Source organism: Urtica dioica, chromosome 11 (genome assembly GCF_054948205.1).
Source record: "Urtica dioica subsp. dioica isolate 48M chromosome 11, U.dioica_male_clone48M_v1_H2, whole genome shotgun sequence".
Taxonomy (NCBI): domain Eukaryota; kingdom Viridiplantae; phylum Streptophyta; class Magnoliopsida; order Rosales; family Urticaceae; genus Urtica; species Urtica dioica.
The window spans coordinates 21,862,994-21,877,896 of NC_142766.1; the positions used below are offsets into that span (position 1 = coordinate 21,862,994).

The following is a 14,903-nucleotide window of genomic DNA, read 5'->3' on the forward strand; positions in this document are numbered from 1 at the left end:
TATAATAATCACAAAGCATGATTTTTTTTTATTCATTATGAAAATAGCCAATTTAAAATGTTTGACATTGTTAATTAGCTAATGTTTGATAAATCTTAGATAAATAGTCACTTTCAGATATAAATCTTAAGTAAATAGACACTTTCAGATATAAATCTTAAGTAAATAGACACTTTCATATACTAAACGTTGACTATTTACTTAAAATTTACGTCTGAAAATGCTATTTATCTAAGATTCACAAAACGTTGACTGTTTAGCAATGTCAAATGTTTAGGTTGATTATTTTTCTAATTTTCTATTTTTTTTAGTCGAGCTTGAGTTTATCTATTGTTACACGGTAAATCATTACATGGTTAGCTTTAAAATGGATCCGAATATTTAATTAAGGGTGTTGAAATTGAAAAGTCAACGGAAACTAAAGGATTTGTAAAATAGTTAATATATTTGTCTAAAATCAAAGAAATAACAAAAAGAATAATTTGTTTCAATTAGCCAATTTTCTAAGTTTTTTAAGGTTCTGATCAAAGTTTCATTTTATTAGGAAAATAGTCCAACATGCCGAAATAAAATTAATTAATTGTTTAAGTTAATTTAAGTTATTTAAGTCTGGTGAGCTATTTTTCGAAATAAATTAAATTAACTTAAATATTTGAGGGTGTTATAGAAATATGATCAAAAGCAATTTTTTTTTTTTTTTTTTTTTTTTTTTGTTTTAGACCATGTTTGCCAAACTTTAGGAATATATCCAAACGGACTGATAAGCAAAAAAAAAAAAAAAAAAACCTGATTTGCCCTTATCTATTAACAAATTCGTCACTTTCTCTCTCCTATTTTTTTCCTAGGCTTTTTTTTTTTTTTTTTTTTTTTTTTTCCATAAAAACTTCAAAAAACATATCTATCTCATATGAACTCGAAATTGAGTGATTCCAAATCCTACAGATTCGTGACGCAGAGATCTTCAAAAATAGATCCATTGTGTTTAATGAAAAATCAATGCATAGATGTAGAAAAATCACGTTACTGCCTTAGACATGAAAATAACTGAAAATTTTCGAAAATCATTTGGAAATAAATGGAAACGTAAACATGATGCATTAAACATGATTTTTCATCAAACACAATATGTCTATTTTTGAAGATCTCGGCGCCACGAATCTGTAGGATTTGGAATCACTCAATTTCGAGTTCATATAAGATAGATATGGATTTTTGAAGTTTTTATGAAAAAAAATGTTTGGAAAAAAATAGGAGAGATAAAATGACGAATTAAAAAACAAGAGAAAGAAAATGATGAATCTAAAAAAACGTTATATTTATTTAAGGACAAATATGAAATTTTAATCCATTACCTCTAGTGTCACCTAATATAATTGGTTGTTTTTCTAAATTTAAGGTGGTTTAGTAGTTCCAATAATTTACTTCGGTCTGAAATATTATTTTTTTAATAAAATAAAATTTTAGTTATTTTTTAAGAGGTTGATGTATTATTAGATTATTGGCTTGATTGCACTTAATAAAAAAATGCACAAATAATAAAATTTATGATTAAATTTTTATTTTTTTGAAAGTGATAAAAAATAATTGATATATTAGTAAAATAATTAGTACGATATCTTAATAATTGATCGTGTACGTACCAAAAAGAAACTTCCAAATAAATAAACAAATTGCACATAACGAGCAAAACAAGCATACCAACCAACGATAAATTATTTTAACTAATGGAGAATATTTTTAAATAAAGTTCGCCGTCCTCTCTCTCTCACACTCAACCCTCTTTTCAACTTTTTATCAGCAAAACCAGTCTTTAAGAGAGAGAGAGAGAGAGAGAGAGAGAGAGAGTCCTCTCTCTTAAACAAACCCAAAAAGTAAATAAAAAACTTGACTTTCACGTCTCTCCGTTATCCAAAACTGATTTTCCTGCAACCAATTTGATACGCTCTATCATCACAACACAAATTTGTGCCTGTAAATAAAGAATCGTCACCATCATTATCGTTTTCAGAGGAAGGAGGAGAAGAAGAAGATGTATGGGTTTGAGTGTTGGTGTTGGGACAGTGAACCAGATTATTATGACTTTGATTTCTCTGAGCCTCAAACCTTCTCTCTTCCTTCACCTCTTCCCACATGGCCACAAGGTATATTTCTTTATATATCTCAAATATAATATAATATAAAAAAGTTCGGCCCTTTATAAATTAATGCTGATAGAGTTTCCTTTTTCGGTCTCAAACTTGCTTAATTTGAAAAAAAATTGATCACATATTTCTGTGTGTTTTATCCAATTTGATCACGAGTTTGGTGGCTATGCCTTGACCGTGAAAAATCTGGATATTCATTTTATTTTTTTTACTTCAAGAGCAGTCACTATGTTTTTTTATAATTTTTTTTTTAATTCATGTATGTAAATATAGACGAAGCTTGTTTTTCTATCCAATTTCGGAAACCTTTGGTGAGGGTAAAGCAGAATCAATTGACTATCAGTTTCTATAATTAGAGATTATCAATCCAGGGAAGTTGAATCTCTGATTCGAGATTCCTATTTCAGGCCAAGGTTTCGCTACTGGAAGAATATCCCTGGACGAAATCGAAGTCGCCGAAATCACCAGTTTCAAGAGAGTATGGACTTGCAAACTCAAGCGCGGAAAATCGAAAACAGTTTCGTTTTACAAACCGGTGGACATTCCGAAGGGCTTCTTCTGCCTCGGATACTACAGCCAGCCGAGCGACGACAAGCCCATCACAGGTTCCGTTCTTGTGGGCCGCGAATTGGGCCGATCTCCGGGCTCGGGACAGCCCGCGCTGATTAGGCCCGAGAGCTATTCCTTGGTCTGGAGTCTTGATTGCTGTTTCTGGAAGCCGAATCCGCCGAAGGGCTACAAAGCAATGGGCTTCGTGGTCACTCCCGGCCCGGACATGCCTGGCCTCGACGAGATCAGGTGCGTCAGAGAGGATCTCACCGAGACTTGCGAAGCAAGCGAGCTGATATTCTCCGCGGATTCGAAGTCTTCGAGCGGGCCTTTCTGGGTTTGGAGCACGGCGCCGAAAGAGCGGGGAATGTGGTGCCGCGGCGTCCCCGTTGGGGCTTTCTTCTGCAGCGGATACTCGAAAGAGAACGGTCAAAACGGGGAGATCGTGTGCCTGAAGAACGTGAACCCGAATTGGCCCGGGATGCCGAATCTGGACCAAGTCAACGCGCTGATCCAACACTACGGCCCGACTCTGTTCTTCCACCCGGACGAGACTTATCTCGGTTCGTCGGTCAAATGGTTCTTCGAGAACGGGGCTCTATTGTACCGAGACGGTTGCGACGACGGCGAGCCGATCGAGCCCGGGGGATCGAACCTCCCCGCGGGCGAATGGAACGACGGTGGGTATTGGCTCGACCTTCCTCTCGACAAAGATCGGAGGAGCTTAGTGAAGCGCGGGAACATGGAAAGCTCGGAGCTTTACGTCCACGTGAAACCGGCCCTCGGAGGGGCTTTCACCGACATCGCGATGTGGGTTTTCTGCCCTTTTAACGGGCCGTCGTTCCTCAGGGTCGGCGGGCTTGTGACCATCGCGCTGAACAAGATCGGAGAGCACATCGGCGATTGGGAACACTACACGCTGAGGGTTAGCAACTTCGACGGACAGCTCCGCCGGATCTACTTCTCGGAGCACAGTGGCGGTCGGTGGGTCGAGGCTTCGGAGTTGGAGTTCATCGCCGGAAACAAGGCCGTTGTTTACGCGTCAAGGCACGGCCACGCGAGCTTCCCTCACCCCGGAACTTACATTCAGGTATGTACATGGGATTTTTTTTTTAACTGTTTTTTCTTGGTCATGGCACCAAAAAATCTCGTGTTTATTTACTTTCAGGGCTCGTCGAAGTTCGGGATCGGGATGAGGAACGACGTGGCTCGGAGCGAGAATTTCATTGATTCGAGCACGAGGTATGAGATTGTGGCCGCGGAGTATCTGGGCCGCGGGGCGGTCAAGGAGCCCGATTGGTTACAGTACATGAGGGAGTGGGGTCCGGCGGTGGTCTACGATTCTCGGTCGGAGCTCGACAAGTTGATCGATCTCCTTCCGTTTTACTTGCGGTTCTCTATCGAGGACCTATTTGATCTGTTTCCCACTGAGCTTTACGGCGAGGAAGGCCCAACCGGGCCCAAGGAGAAGGATAACTGGGTTGGCGATGAAAGATGACAACTTTTTCACGGCCCGCGAAATACATACCCTATGTTGTAGCAATAGTAGTTAGTTCAAGTCAAGTTATGAGCGAGTGACATTCGTATACGAATTCGGGCTAAAGCTGAACCGAGTTCTGGTATAGATCGATCGTTTGGAATTTGTGGAAGCAAGCCGTTGATTTGCTCTTATGTTCTTCAGTAGCGCATCTATTTGAAGCCTCATGGAAGTCATAAAATAGTAACAAAATTTGTAATCCTCTCAATCTAATCTCCTATTTCGTTTGGTTAGTTTGCCGAGTGTCATTGGATTGTTGTATTTGTATGTTTATGTATCATGTACTGCAATACTTAATTGCTATTAATACATAAGAAAAAGCCATAGCAAACTTTGAATAAAGTACGGTTTGTATTAAACCTGGCACTTGTAAACTTTATTTTATCTTATGATTAATTTGAAGCTGCTACTTTTCATTTGAAAGATTAAAAACATCGAGTAAAAGGTATAACTTGGAATTGTATTAATATCATCGTTGCCGATATGGTGACTTACAAAACTAGTACAGTTTCTTTCCAGATTGACCCCCATCTTTTTTTTTTTTAATTTCCTCCCAAAAATACTAAAATCTGTTTACTTTCTTTGCCCTCGGTGAAAACACAAAAGAGAGGAAAACGTGCAACGAAAGCCATTTTCAAATTGCGAGTTCAAAAGGGAAATTTGAACTCAGATGGCGCGGCAATTCACATAACGAATTCTTGGTTCCTCAAAAGAATCGGGAAAACTCTTAGCTTCACTTAACTTGGCTGGATTCAGGATCTCTCCCAACTAATCTCCTGGCCGCACTTTCCACACACGGTGCTGCAACCGATCTTCGTGCCCTGACTGCGAAGGGTCAGCATGTGGGCCAGGTTGGTGCACTTTCGCGGAGCCGCGCGGACAATCGGGCCGGGCTGAACGACGCTTCCCGGGTCAGCCGGATCTGGGTCGACTTGCTTTGGCTGTTGCTGCGTGGTCTCGTTCAGAGGGGCTCGAACTTCGTCCCATTCGAACGTTCTCCGGTACACTTCCCAGGCTAGGTCTTGCTCCTCCTTCGTCAGCCTCTCCTCTTCGTTCTCTTGCAGGAGCGTTTCGTGTTCGTGGTAATTGGCAATCCAACTGGGGAAAAAAAGTAAACGAAGCGGGTAAGAGAATTGGTTGATAAAAGCTGAGGATTCTTGATTCTCCGGGAAAAAAGTAAGTTTACCTCGGACAATGGTTTCCGAGTAAAGTTTCCATTACTTTGTCAGACGAGCAGCTTCCATTAGGAACAGGCACTTTGTCATTCTGTTCAGTTTCATGCCCGTTCTCTGGAGCAAGATCAACCAGATTATCGGGGATCTCCTCATCGCCGAACTCAAAGAGATGTAACATCTCTTCTTTGGAAATCGTACGGTGCACCTGTTGTCTGTCAACCACCCTTGCCGCTAGACTCTCTTTCGTTACCTATTTTTCAAATGTGGCTTTCTTTAGTATGTAGGTACAAAGAAACCTTTTGAGGAACCTTTTTCTTTTGCCATTACCTGACGTTTATAGATTTTCTCCTCCATGGTTCCATGTGCCATCAGTCTGTAGGCAAAAACGGGCTTTCTTTGACCGTACCTGTAACAGAGGAACCAATTGTTTGTTTATGGGTTTTTTTTTTGTGTTTTTATTTTTTTATGTTGAGCTACAAGCCAAATAACTAGGTCAACGGAAACCATCATAACATTGTAGTTTGTAGAATCTATATGCAAGTATAAATGAAGGTATGACTGTAAAACCTACCTCCAAGCCCGGTATATGGCCTGAAGATCATATGTTGGATTCCAAGAACCATCGACTATGATTACACGATTAGCAGAATGTAGATTTATTCCTAAAGATCCAGCTCTGGTTGAAATCAAGCAGCACTTCACCCTCTCATTTTGGGGATCATTAAAGCTCACCACTAGCTTCTGTCTTTCGGAGCTCTCTGTTCTACCGTCTAGCCTGTAGGATTAAATTTAGCATCCTAGCATTAGAATTTTTACTAATGTGAATGATTAATAAATAACGACAAGTCACGTCCACCTATAGAGCAGCGATTGAGATACTGCACTTACCTATACCAATCTTTCCCTTTCTTCCAAAATTTCCCTTTTTTCCCTTTTCGAGGTAGTTTTGACAGATACAATTCAATAACATCAAGGGTTGGTATGCTCTGGCTGAAAACCAATGCTTTATCGCCCACATTAGAAGACATGACTAGAATGTCAAGCAGCAAAACCATTTTGCCGCTGTAAGTAGGCTCTTTATAACTATTTCCGAGAAGAAGATCCTTCCACCAATTCTGAAAGAAAATACACTCAGAAGATTATGGATATATCAAGAACAAAGTTGTAATAGCTTGAGACTAGATATACCACAAGAAAGACAAGCAACGCGATTCTTCTGAAACTGCTAAAGTTTACCCAAGGAAATTTAATAAGTTGTCTCAACGTACCTTCTGAAAAAATCCATCAGCACTTTTTCCGGGCAGGACCACATTTGGGGTCTTCTGCTTGCCTGCAAACACAAAACATTGTAGTAAGTAATAATATATGAAAAAAATCACTTACACTATACAATGAAAACTTAAAATAAAATTTTCATTTAATGTCCTGTCTTAACAGGATATGAGAAACACATACTTTCAAACACCACGTTGAAGTCCATATTTTCATCACTGGAGCTGTCATCTGCAAGAAAATTTTCAACCTCTTCACGTCTTACAGGGTCTTTATCGTCTTTTTTTAATTGCAAGATACCAGGGTGGTTCCATATCTACTACAGAAAACATTATCCATAAGAACCAGCGATACAAATAGAAAATTCAGATGAAGCGTAGAGAGCACTACAGCTTAACATTGTGTCGCTGCATATGACAATGAAAAAAAAAATTAAAAAAGAAAAGAAATACAAACAATGATTAGTAGATACGGCACCTTTCATTAGATACATCAAATCATAATTATACATGTATCGTAAATTAGTCCATGATTATACATGCAAGAATGAACAATAGTTTCAACTTTCACACTTAATATGCATGTGCAATTCACCATCTGAACTCAAAAAACAAACTGTATACCAACCTGGGCCAATGCCTGGTACCCTGCAAAGAAACTTCTCTTCCTCATGCCTTCATTAGCAACCTTGTCCTTAGTAAACCCATGCACATCAAGAAATTTCTTATATAGCTTCCTCTGCAAGGGAGAGAGCTTTACGGCAATTACGAACACGGTTTTGGGCGGCAAGTCTTTCTTCACCACATTCATGTCCATTCTTTGCACAAATCCCTTTAATTGCTCATACAGAATATGTGACCTCTGATTCATAATTTTCACATCGTCTTGGGTTGAATTAGTATGCTGACCGTTCTCTATGGGATTTTGAAAGCTGAATGCAAAGGGCTTATATTAGACATGTAAAAACAAAAAGGCAAAACAAGTTTATATAGTGCCGAATCTAAGCAAATAAAGGAGTCTTGCCGGTTTCTAAACTCGTGACTGCTTCCAAGAAAACCTTCGCGTACAAAATCAACCATCTGTAAAATATAGATTTTCAAGGCTCATTTAAATAAGTGTATGCTATGTAGAGGAAATTTCCAGAATGACAAGCCACTGAATAAACTCACACAATAATACTCCATCAAATTGTTTTGTAGAGGTGATCCAGTTAATGCTATTCTTCTTTGGCATTTCACTTGCTTCAAGGCTTGGGTTGCATCAGCTTTTGTATTTTTAATAATATGCGCTTCATCACAGACGAGAATATCAGGTCCCTCCTGAATTTGAAATGTAAATGACATGAATTTAAAAGGAACAACACATGCAAAACATATTTCACAAGAGAGAAAGACTAAGGAAGTTACAACATGACAAAAAGAGCAGTTACTGACAGCCAAAGGAAGATTATATATGGCTAACATGCTCATCATGATAATTTAGAAGTTCAATTATTGCAGCATAAATTAAAAAACTAAAATGCTATACTCTTTTAAGAGATTTTATGAACTCAACCCACAACTAAGAAACATGAGTACTTTTGCATTGATCCTCGACCCCACAATCTAGTATGGTTTGGTGCTTACCACCGAGCTATCCTCTTGTCAAATAATAAGACAACATAAATATAAAATAACATAATAGTAGTAAGCAAAAAAACCTGCAAGGCATGACAGATGTCCCTTGCCATGTTCCGGTCCTTTACACTCTTCCCAAGGGATAGGTTCCGAAACGCAGTGTAGCCAATCAAGAAAACACCACCCTTTGTTCTCCATTTTGCAAGCAATTCTGCTCTTTTCTCTCTGTCAAACCAAACCCATGTCTTACTACTTCAGTATACAGAGAAAGATAACATACAAACTAGACAAGCAAATAAAAAAATATCACCATGTTCATCATTTCCAGAAGCATTAGTACAAGAAAAAAAGATGGATATATGTTCACCAGGTAAGGCCCTAAAAAGTAAGTTGCAGGAAGTTAAGCATATATCTTGACATTAAAGGGTTTCCTCCAAGGAACCATTTGAAATTTGGTATTGCTGGCCTTGTGTAAAATTGCATTTTTTTTAGAAAGATGAATACATGTTGGTTAGAATTCTGATAATATCTTTTATCCTATCATTAGGTCAGTCTGATCAATAACTCATGTCATGCAACTACTGGAGATACAATCCATAGAAATATACCCAATTTTATAGCTGTAACACATTTGCAAGCGCTTTACATTGATTTACGACCAGATTAAACTGCCATATAGAAACAATAACCACAAAAAAAGAACCAAAACAAAGTTTTGTATACTTCATCAAACCTTGGAACATCTTCTAGCATGTAGATACGCAACGCCTTTACTTCAGAAGGCCTCCACTTGAGGAACTCGTGCTTCCAATTGTGTAGAACATTCACAGGCATGACAATAAGTGCCGTTCTTAATCCCAAATCTACACATCTCATGGCAGTGTACAGAAAAGCTATGACCTACAATTACAAAAAAGACCTTGTACATCCCTTAAGATACCTCTAAATTTACTATCGATCAACAAACTTTTTGAAGCAAATAAAAAATGGATAAACTAAAACAACAATGAGCTTGAGCACTCAATTAGTCCTACAGAAATACGCTATACCACATTAGAGAACTATAATTCTCATTTAAGTAATCGATAGACTATAAATTACCATATCACAAGATATATCATTTAGTGAAGAACAGTAATATGTAATATATAAACAGGAAAAATAAGCTTCAAACAGTTCTATTATTTTACCTGCAACGTTTTTCCAAGGCCCATGGTATGAGCTAGAATGCAGCCAAGACCTTTATCACCGGACTTCACTTCCCTGACTGATTGTATAATATTTTCCCACATAAACCTGATCCCGGCAACCTGAAGTAATCAAATCAGTGAACATTGCATCACAAATTATACAAACACAACAAAAACAAACATTAACTAGTACAAAGGTGCACATCATTGCACTAACTAGCTTAGTCCTACTGGTGATGACAAACCTGATGAACTTTCAACTTCACAGAAATGCTCGGAGGAATTCTGACAGCCTCTTCACCTTTCTCCCTCACAACGTTCACAATATAACCCGTCAATGCATCACCAAGTACTTCAGTGCTTGCATCTTCAGACAAACTTCCAATAAAGCCTTCAGAGCTCATAACCTTGGATGCATTAGAAAACTGTTCTTGTAAAGACTTCAAGCGTTCTTGTCGTTCCTGCAAAAGTGAGAAAACACGTGATTATGAGTGTGTAAAGGACAGAGGAAGAGTAGCCAAGGACATAACATGTGCGGGATAATAGTTAGAAATTAGTGTAATTATGGGCAAACAATGGACATCATCCATCTGATACCAGTTATAGATACACACATATGCTGTGTATGTGATGCACTTGGGCGCAAGTGTGTGCGAGATTACTAAGAGTAAAAGGAATAACCTTCTCGATTGCAATTTTTCGTTTTGTCTCTTCTCCTAATTCAGCATCATCAAGGATCCTCCGAATTTTCTTTTTACGCTTCCTCTTAGATCTGGAAGTAGATAGACATACATATTAGAATCAACTCAGGATAAGCCTTAAGGCTCATTCTGCAATTGTGCCATAGAAACGTCAACCCGAACTTTATTACACAGAGCGCTAAAAAAACTCAATAGAGAAATGTTACCACTCACAATCTGTACTGCCTATTTGAAGTATGAAGATAGCAAACCTATGCACCACTCTGAACCTAGAGCACTACGTTTTTGCCTAGATTAATACGAATTCTATGCACTCTGAGCGCACAGCATCTAACAATTGGAATATTAACATTCCCTAAATAAGTGCTAGGGGGGGAGGGTAAAAAACAGAGACAGTCAACTTGCAGATAAAAGCCTAATAGCAGATATTAATATATATACCTGACAGCACCGTTCGTGTTTGCTTCAGTATCATCCGAATCGCTTTCAGAGCTAGAAACAGTGATTGTTCCACTAGCCATTGCTTTCTCAAGTTCGACAGTCAACTTCTGCAAGACACCCGGGAGACAACAACAACATTGCCAGCTCGACGTTTGAGACCCAGGCAAGAATTCTGTACCAATATTCCTCTTTATGCATATCATACAAAACAATGTCTTGCATGATGTGCAGTTTACTAATTCAGTACTTCTTCCACACCATCCGCAATAACCCTCGGAGCAATCACGATCCTGTCAAAGACTCGAGTTATCAAACTACTGAAAGAAACCTCAGTCAACTATCAATCTTTCTTTATGCATGATAGCTATATGCACTTACCTTTGCCTTCATTTTCTCTGCCATGCTGGATTTGCAATCAGCACAAACAATCACCTTTAGAAGCGGATGTGAATGCACCTTGACTGCAATCTTACTACAAGCAGTGCAGTTAAACTTATTATCCGGATTCTTTGTATCACCATACAATTCACCAGCATTTTCCTTCAAATCAGATTTATCCTCCCCTTTATCTGTATTAACAGCTGACTCTTTCGCCGGAGACTCATCATCACTGTCTAATATCACAGTCCGAATTCGCTTATTCTCTAAATTTGGTTCTGTAGTTTCAATTGGGCGCTTGGACCCTCTGCCAACCAATTCAGGTGAGGTGGACTCAATGTGCTCTACAGAGGTGCCATTAGTCAATGAGATTCCCCTGTCAACTTCATCAGACGTTCTAAAACCATTAGCCGAATTTTGGTGGCATTCAATTCTACTCTTGTCGGTACCCTGTGTTGCTTCGCCACCTAGGTTCAAGGGCTTGTGCGGGTCATTTTCTGTTTGGTGATCCACTAAGTCGAAATCTCTTTGGGTAAAGCCCTGATTCAAACAAAGAATACACATAATGAAGATGAGCGAATGCCTTCAATGCTGAGACTGTCTAGATAATTTACATATTAAGGCCCTGCATGATCTCATAAGATCAGCACTCACCATGCCGACATAATTTAATCTGCATAAACATTCGATTCACAAGTTTGTAATCTGTTAATTTTTAATCAATTAATTCAACTTCAGGGCTGCATTTTATATGCAACCACTAACGTTTATGAATCATATCCACCATCATAACTCATAAGATTATGGAAAACTACCTTAAGTGAGTACAATAACTTGAGCACGGTTAAATGTTCTGAAACTCCTACTCAATTAAAATGGTATCGATTCATCAATATTACTCCAAAAAAAAAAAAAAAAAACTCAGCGCTTCTAGATATTTAAAAAGAGAAGAAAAAAAAAATCAAAGAGCAGGCCTGTTTACATTTAAGTGCTATCGATTCACCAATATTATCCCTAAATGAACTCTGTACAGTAAAATATTTAGAAATAGAGATGTTAAAAAAAATCAAAGAACAGACCTGTTTACATCTCTTTCGGTATCTCCTCCGTTTCAAATGATTTTGAAGCTTCAGATCATCAATAGCATCATCCTCTTCTTTGACCTGACATTTAATGGTCAGATAAAAATATCACAGGCACTTAATCATTATTAGAACTTTTCCATTAATAAAACATTTGCAAGCAATAACTGATTGGAATAATAATTACTACCACAACCAAATTGTGATAAGACAAAAGCTACGCCAGTAATGGAGGATTAACAAGCTAACCTTCCTGTATTTTTTCTTTTGTACTTCAGAAAGGGCCAGTTCTTTTTCGTGTGCGATAGCCGCTGCAAGAAGGAGATCAGTAGAACCATCAATGTCATCAATCTCTTCCACCTAGAAGAAATTAAATAGATAAAAAAAAACATCTCAGAAACCAGTAAAAATAAGCATATATTGGATTAAAGAGTCAAAACATAAAGAGGACATATCTTTAAAATTGTGGACAGCTAAAAACGAACATTTATAGCTGCTGAATCTGTAGATTTTCCAATAAAAAGTACGATGGCCGTTTGGTAATATATTTATTTTTTAAAAATTAGCAAAAGTACAAGAATATAGGTGTATGTGTGTGGGAAGTGGGAACCTCATCAACACCGGGAAACTGGAGTCCCATTTCTGCAGCTTGCTGTGGCGTGCTAGCCAAGTAAACAGAAGCCCAATGCTTGCTTCCAAATGAGGCAGAACCATCTGATGCTCCTTCAGAAAAAATATTGTTCACAGAACCCCAATCAACTTCTGAATGCTCTGTCCCATTGTCTTTGCTTCTGTCTTCAGCTAGTTTCTTCTGCAGAAACCCACTGGCACCCTCCTCTAACAGCTTACCATGCCGCCTGAACCAGTAATTTTTTTTTTATATTACTATGCTTGTACGTTCCAGTTCAAATCTGTATGTGGTAACGTACCTTCTTACAGGTCTGTGTGTTTGCAAAAACTCCTCCGCATGAGCTTTGCTTTCACTAACATCGCCTGTTACTTGAGATCCTACCCAGTGTATACGTCTTTCCCATGCCTCGGTGCTACAAGTTTTAGGAGCTTGACTTTCAATCCATTTAAAAAGGCTCGGTAGCTCAATACCAGCCCCATCAAGTTGCTCCTAATTTAGAAAACAAGAGATTAGTTAGTAGCAAAATTAATAAGATGGATTTTGAAGGCAAGATATTTAAAATTTTATTCGAATAATAAGTAAGGAAAGACAATCACTGACTTAAACGAAGTAGCTATCCATGTCATGCAGAAAATGTAACAAAAGAGGCTAACCACTGTAGCATAACATCAACACTAAGTAAAGGAATTTCCAGGATAGAAGAAAAAAGCAGACCTGTAGATGAGCACTCTCTGTCTCAAGCTCGTCAAGCGCAGTTTCCCACTCTTCTACAAAAGCGGCCATTTCATTTGCAACAGCTGTTTCCAACTGTCAACAAGTGAAATCAAATTAATAATGCGCAAAATAAATTTTAAAACACGAGAAACAACTAAAGAGGAGGAACCTAACATCATCTCCAGCAAGTGTTTGAGCTAATTCCTCCCTGACTTCGCTCTCGACTTTGGCAAGCGACTCCTTTTCAAGTGTTTCTTGAGCCTCTGCAGCCTAATGTAAACATTAGAAATCTGAAGAAAAAGCTACAAAATCTGCATACACGAGCTGAAGACTAAAAGCCTTCAAGAAATACGGCGATAGCATACCTTACTCTCAACCTCAAGTAACTCAGCAATAAGGTCCTCTACTTCTTCCTCGCCTAGAGGTTCCTGCATTGCGACAGAAAATATATGAAAGGATTTCATAATCTAGGCATCAAAATGGTACAAATCAACTAAGCAAGGTATTATACATAAAAAAAAAAAAAAAATGGCCTATATGTCCTGAATGGGTTTCTTCTGCTATCAACTAGGGCTACTATCAACCAATGAATAAAAAAAATCACAAAGTGCAACCACTATATTGATGATCGCTAGCTACAAACAAGCTTAGTCATAAACGTCAAGAAATTGGTGACAGTTCCAAAAGACTTACCTCAACATTTAACCCATCCCCGTCTCGACCAGAGGTAGATGGCACATCATCTTCCGAGCCATCGTCAATGAAAGAGTCACTAGAAGAAGCCTCAACGTCTTCTTCTACATCCTCGTGATTTCCCTCCATATTTCACTACACACACACACACACACACACAAAAACACAAAAATGATTAAGGATAACTCGATTTTTCTAGCCTCGAACTCGACGGGAAAAACCTAGCAATGACAATAAAATTAATCGTCTACCAGATAAACAAGCCAAATTCAAAACCCTTCGAATTCGGTGATGTAGAAATATTGTAACACCACGACTCAATTAATATTCACATGTCAATCGCCTTATTTTACTTTCACTGAGCTACATTAACAGTACTGTGGAAAATCCTGCATTCTATTCCACACCAAGTTCGAATGCTGAAGAAACGCGTACGAAATTCTAGGGTTCAAGAAACACGAAACGCCGCGATAAATATGAAATCGGAGCGAACTTACAAATTATTAGGGGAGGGAAGAGAATAGAGAAACGAGCATTAGATTCGAAAGCACGAGCACAGATAGAGTTTCTATTTCTGTTTCGAAAGCACGAACTCTGGTCTGTCCCTCCCCCTCTCTCTTTCTCTCTCTCTGTTTCTGAATTTTTTTTTTTTTTTTTTGGGTTTAGTGCGCTTGAAGAGAAGGAAGGCTTTCAGGCAGGCCAAAAGACTCACAGACACGAGTCGGTCAGAGACAAACAAATTACTGTCGTTTTTTTCGGCCAAGGATTGTCGTCGATTGG

At 38.4% G+C, this 14,903-nt stretch overlaps 2 protein-coding genes across 4 annotated transcripts; one reads left to right on the plus strand and one right to left on the minus strand.

Moving 5' to 3' along the window:
* Window positions 1-1,759: 1,759 nt before the first annotated feature.
* LOC149382404 (hypothetical protein At1g04090-like) lies at window positions 1,760-4,646 on the plus strand. Its single transcript, XM_089600806.1, has 3 exons — window positions 1,760-2,141; window positions 2,552-3,783; window positions 3,862-4,646. Exons 1-3 carry the CDS (start codon window positions 2,030-2,032, stop codon window positions 4,189-4,191), a joined length of 1,674 nt encoding a protein of 557 aa, XP_089456932.1. The 5' UTR covers window positions 1,760-2,029; the 3' UTR covers window positions 4,192-4,646.
* Window positions 4,647-4,669: 23 nt separating this feature from the next.
* Window positions 4,670-14,804, minus strand: ATRX (P-loop containing nucleoside triphosphate hydrolases superfamily protein). Of its 3 annotated transcripts, none has more exons than XM_089600803.1 (26): window positions 14,621-14,804; window positions 14,124-14,258; window positions 13,796-13,858; window positions 13,605-13,700; window positions 13,431-13,523; window positions 13,015-13,205; window positions 12,696-12,942; window positions 12,335-12,445; window positions 12,083-12,166; window positions 11,004-11,543; window positions 10,626-10,915; window positions 10,165-10,255; window positions 9,729-9,944; window positions 9,484-9,603; window positions 9,027-9,193; window positions 8,377-8,518; window positions 7,847-7,996; window positions 7,701-7,756; window positions 7,305-7,608; window positions 6,861-6,993; window positions 6,674-6,735; window positions 6,294-6,520; window positions 5,977-6,180; window positions 5,733-5,811; window positions 5,417-5,655; window positions 4,670-5,328 (listed from the first exon to the last, which is right to left on the minus strand). In XM_089600803.1, the coding sequence occupies exons 2-26, from the start codon at window positions 14,250-14,252 to the stop codon at window positions 4,983-4,985; spliced, it is 4,380 nt and encodes a 1,459-aa protein (XP_089456929.1). In that variant the 5' UTR covers window positions 14,253-14,258; window positions 14,621-14,804; the 3' UTR covers window positions 4,670-4,982. The 3 variants fall into 3 exon arrangements, with proteins under 3 accessions (XP_089456929.1, XP_089456930.1, XP_089456931.1); XM_089600804.1 differs by lacking the exon at window positions 14,621-14,804 and adding an exon at window positions 14,375-14,576; XM_089600805.1 differs by lacking the exons at window positions 13,796-13,858; window positions 14,124-14,258; window positions 14,621-14,804 and having other exon boundaries at window positions 13,600-13,618.
* Between the last annotated feature and the right edge of the window lie 99 nt (window positions 14,805-14,903).